This window comes from Drosophila grimshawi, unplaced genomic scaffold, assembly GCF_018153295.1.
Source record: "Drosophila grimshawi isolate 15287-2541.00 unplaced genomic scaffold, ASM1815329v1 contig_311, whole genome shotgun sequence".
Lineage (NCBI taxonomy): Eukaryota > Metazoa > Arthropoda > Insecta > Diptera > Drosophilidae > Drosophila > Drosophila grimshawi.
In genome coordinates this window covers 24,752,848-24,757,706 of record NW_025063098.1, presented here as the reverse complement: position 1 = coordinate 24,757,706, position 4,859 = coordinate 24,752,848, and the positions used below count along the sequence as shown (strand labels likewise).

Genomic DNA, 4,859 nt, shown 5'->3' with positions numbered 1-4,859 from the left:
TCCATAGAAGATATATGGTAAACTCAAACTTAAATAAATGAAAAACTTTCATATCAGTTGATTTGTTGGCCAAGTTTACTGGCATTGTTTAAACTTTTGGGACACAAATCATCTGTGAACTGAAGAGTTTTCATCGGACAATTGACACTACTTGGACTAAGGAGAAGACTTACACATACAAATGCATATATTTATATATGTATATGCACAAAGAAGATGACTCCCATTGCTGGAGTCCTCAGACCAGCAAATGCTCTGCGCTTCCGCACAATTAGTTCGTTCCAATTGTGTGCCTTTGGCTGTCTGAAAAAATATAAAAAAAACAATATTAAATAATAGTGCTTGACTAGAAGATGCCCTAAGAAACAACAGCTATTTCCCATATAACAAAAAAAAAATATATAAATATATATATGCTTTTTACTGGCTTCAGATCAAGGCTTTTTTATTTTTTATATACTCAAATATATTTTGAGTTCCAGCGGGATTCCCTAGAAACATATTTGTATATCAAATCAAGCTAATTAACATTTTCTGCACATAATGAAGTCTTTATTTCAAATTTATGATAAGACCGACTTTGATGTTGATCAAGAATATATAAAATATATGGGCTCTGAAATCAGTTATTCTGCTTGGTATATATACTTACATCATAATACCCTTTTCCACTCATTTTTAATGGATACAGGGTATAAGAAAGAAACCCATTTTTAAGCTGGCAATTTGCAAGGTGTTTGACAGTATGGAGAAATATGGAGGCCGGGGAGCTACCTCCTCAGACAAAAACAAATCACTTAGCCTTAATGGCTTATGAAGGCAGAGCATTTAACCAAAAACCTCAAGCAGTTAAGCGAAGCGACAGTGGGCAACAGCGACAACCCAATGGGAACCAGAAGAGGTGGATGGACACGGAGGATGTCAAATGGTTGTCTTCACGCGCAGCTCACACATAAAACTAGAACATTGCACGCTGCTGACGCTGGAGGCGTTTGGATTGAGATGCAGACTGAGGGACCTAAGGCAGTCGAGCTTGCGATTGTGTCTCCATTTCGCATAATGGGCGACCCAATTAGGCAAAGTGAGTGTTGGTAAAATGCATATGAACCATAAAACAATTGAACAATGTGCTGCCAACAATTAACCACCATATACAATGACAATCAAACGGATAAAGACCTGAGACACTGCCAAGATGGGAGATGAGCTTGAGCGAAGAATCTTGGAAATCAAGTGGAAAATTATATATAAATGTTTTAATATGCCGTGATGCATATATGTTCATATATTTATTTCAGAAATATTTACTTGTACAAAAAGTAAAATGATATCAATTATTATTAGTAAACATTCAACACGAAGATTTATCAAAATATATTTTTATTTTATAGATTTACAGATACAGATTTACGTAATTCTGTAAAGACTGGGAAAGTGTCGGAAATGCCACAGTTGCTTATTAACCATTTATAATAAATATTTATTTAGTGTAAATATCATTTTTATATCGCATTACGTATACTATACATCTTAAGCTTATATTTGCGCAAATAAACTCAAGTAGAATATCTCCTCAATTCGATTAACTAAAAGCTTTAGCTTTAGCTGATATACTAGCAAACATATGCCGGCACTTTAGACACCGTCGATAAACTGCTCACAGCTGTCAGTCATTTGTTTATTAGATTTGTCAATGCAACAGTTTTTTGTCAAGTGTCGCCCATTCAGACCACCGCCAGCTAGCCATAAAAATCGGAATTGCAAATAGATTGAGCAAAAAAATTTGGCCGGAACAAATGTTGTTGTTGGTGTCACATGCAGGCGATGCGTATAAATTAGTTAAAGAGGGGGAAAGAGCGAGAAAAACCAAGTGGTCAACGAGTGATGCCATTGTGTGGCATCTTAAATGTCAAAAGTGACACCCCTCGTACTGCACCCTTCAACCTGCACCCTCGCCCTTTGCTAGTGCACCTGATGCGATCCAACTTTGACTCAAACCGCTGGCAAAACAATAAATTTCCCTCTGGAAGCCATTGACTAAGGACAAAAAGGACGCAAAATTATAGACCTGACCAAAGCCCTTACATATCACACAGACACAGTATATTGGAGTGTGTATGTTTGTACACTGCAAAATATTTAAGCCGGTCAAATATATATATTATAACGTTCTTATAATTAAAAACATATTATACATGTTATCAGGCATTTAATTTATTTATTATATGTGAACTAAAAGCAGTATACAGGTTATAAAAATAGTTTTAAATTTATACATTACAAATTAACTTATATAAAGTGAAAAGTGAGAAATTAAAAATTGGATATGAAAGAAAATTAAAAAATAAAATAAAGGATATAATAATTAATACATAGAACAATATTATTTCTAAGCCAAAATAACATTCAATAATTCCAGCCAACATTTTTTTTAAAGATTTTCCTTCAAATGCGAAAGGGATTTGAAAGCTTATTAAATGTTAATTTACTTTAGAGAGATATTAACTTAAAACTACAATTTTGAATAGTGTATTTGTCACGGGTGGCCTGGGCAAGAGAAATGATGACCACAACGCCCAGGCAACTGGACGCACGGCTGAACATGTGGCCATAAAAAAAGAGAGAACCGTTATGTTAAGGAACAACTTGCTGGCTAATAAAAAATCAAAAGGCAAAAACGTAGGTAACAACAAGAACTTTGGGTGAGAAAAAAAAAAAGAAACCCCTACGAAATGCATTTGTCCATTATGTGCTAGTTGGAGGGTGTTTAAGCGGAAAAGGTAAGTGGCACTGTTGGCTGGGAGTCTGTGGGGCTTTTAGTCAGGGTATGCTGCAATTTTTCTTCATTTTTTGTCACCCAGCATTGTACTCAGGCGGAAGTTAAGCTGTTGTTTATGTGTCATCATAAATCATGTTCAATGTACACGAAACAATTCCACGTAAGTGGATAATGGAAACTCTCATCTACTAGTCGTGTGCAGTACAATGCTCAGTTTTATGTAGTAGATGATGATGGTGTCAATAAAATGTAAGTTCTTTGCGAATTACATTGATACTAGAAATTCTATACAAACATATTGCTGTATATATATACCAAGTTAATAATATTAAGCTATGCATATTAACTGTATCTGTGCATAATGTGTGCATGAATATTGAATTTAATGGTCAATTTGTTATGCATATAATAAGTTTTTAAATAGTTATTAAGGTATATTAAATAGAGCAACAGAGCTTACCATGAGCTACCGTCCTTTTTTTACCAAACTTCTCTTGCTGTCTGTGTTTCTAAGGACACATTCGGAACTCGATGGCAGCAATGGTAGACAAGAAATATAATTAAATGAAATATAATAATAAAGAGCACTTCATTGACACTCTTTTAGATCTCGAAGATGAAATATCCGCATCACTTACTGATACAATAGAGAAGAACTTTCTTAACGGAAGGACGACCGGCAAGAGCAGCACAAATCCAACCTTAACTTCTACAATGACATCAACAAATACTTCTAGTACTCAGAAAATACCTATACGATATCCATTTATGGTATCCATACAGATAATTGAGAACGGAAAGTACAAACATCTATGCGGTGGCACAATTCTGAACAAATATTTTGTGATAACAGCGGCCCACTGTACTTTATTGCCTCAACAGCTCTATGCCAAAAATTTGTTTGTGATCGGTGGCTCTAATATGCTCTACGATAGAAAGTCAATTCGTTTCCGTGTGCGGGAGTTGAAAAGGCATCCAAAATTCCAGCCATTCCATGGTAATGATATTATGCTCTTACAACTGACATCCGCTATACCACTTGATAACTTAAGATTTTCAGCAATCGATTTTAGGCAGAGTTACAGAGTAGATAAAGACTTACACTTAATTTTACTTGGCTGGGGCCGCACTAAAGTCCAAACGCCCAAGAATATAGAAGTTGTGCATTTTCGTACCATGTCCAATGCAAAATGTTTTGTGAATTATAAATTTAAATACTTGAAAAATGGGGACATCTGTGCTAATAACACAAAGGGAGACCGAGGAGCCTGTGATGTATGTACTTATATTCCAAATAGTTTGTTCTATATGAAACGTTAAAAACAATTTAAGGGTGATTCCGGTGGACCACTAATCGATGAGCAGCTAAATTATCTACATGGTGTACTCTCCTATGGCCGCAAGCCCTGTGTGAAAGGTAGAATTTATGTCTTCACAAGGATGAGCGAATATATCGGTTGGATCAAAAGACAAATGGGGAAAATGACGGTGAAGAAACCAATTCGTAGATAGGTACATATACCAGAAAGATTTCCACCTCTCTCTGTTTTCGCTTAATATATTCAACTTAATTCCCAATTGACACTTTCAAAACGTTTCAAAATGCAAATAAAAGAAGTCACTTAAAAAATTATTTTGCCCCCATTTGTGTGTGCCACGGAATACCAACAGCTAAAAAAAGAAATGTGTTAATGTGCCGGGGCCGCAAACGCTTTTAGAATTCATGTCACTTTCATAACGTAACAGATTCACGCGAACAGGCCCCCAGAGAGATGGGGTACCCCCCACCACGAGCAGGAAACATAAATGACAGCTACGTGTGCTAGTTCTCCCTTTCCTTAACTGCCTTTCTTTTGGATAACACACAGCGGGTATATTGGTCTTCAAAGTAATGTTGCAACTACACACACAAAAAATAAAATTACAAGTTATTTCACAATTCATTTTGTGATATGCAAATATACTTTGAAAAAATTGAGGGATATCTTGACTATTTTTGCTTTTGCTTGCTGAAGAGAAAAATATATTATGTAAAAATATATTCATAAAAAACTGAGTTAATAAAAATCATAAAGTAAGT

The 4,859-nt window shown here is 35.3% G+C and overlaps 1 protein-coding gene across 1 annotated transcript; it reads left to right on the top strand.

Annotated features, from left to right (window-relative positions):
* The first annotated feature begins 3,240 nt into the window (after positions 1 to 3,240).
* LOC6568462 (chymotrypsin-2) lies at positions 3,241 to 4,412 on the top strand. The gene is made up of 4 exons (XM_032740671.1): positions 3,241 to 3,322; positions 3,387 to 3,776; positions 3,840 to 4,054; positions 4,112 to 4,412. The coding sequence occupies exons 1-4, from the start codon at positions 3,241 to 3,243 to the stop codon at positions 4,289 to 4,291; spliced, it is 867 nt and encodes a 288-aa protein (XP_032596562.1). The 3' UTR covers positions 4,292 to 4,412.
* Positions 4,413 to 4,859: the final 447 nt, after the last annotated feature.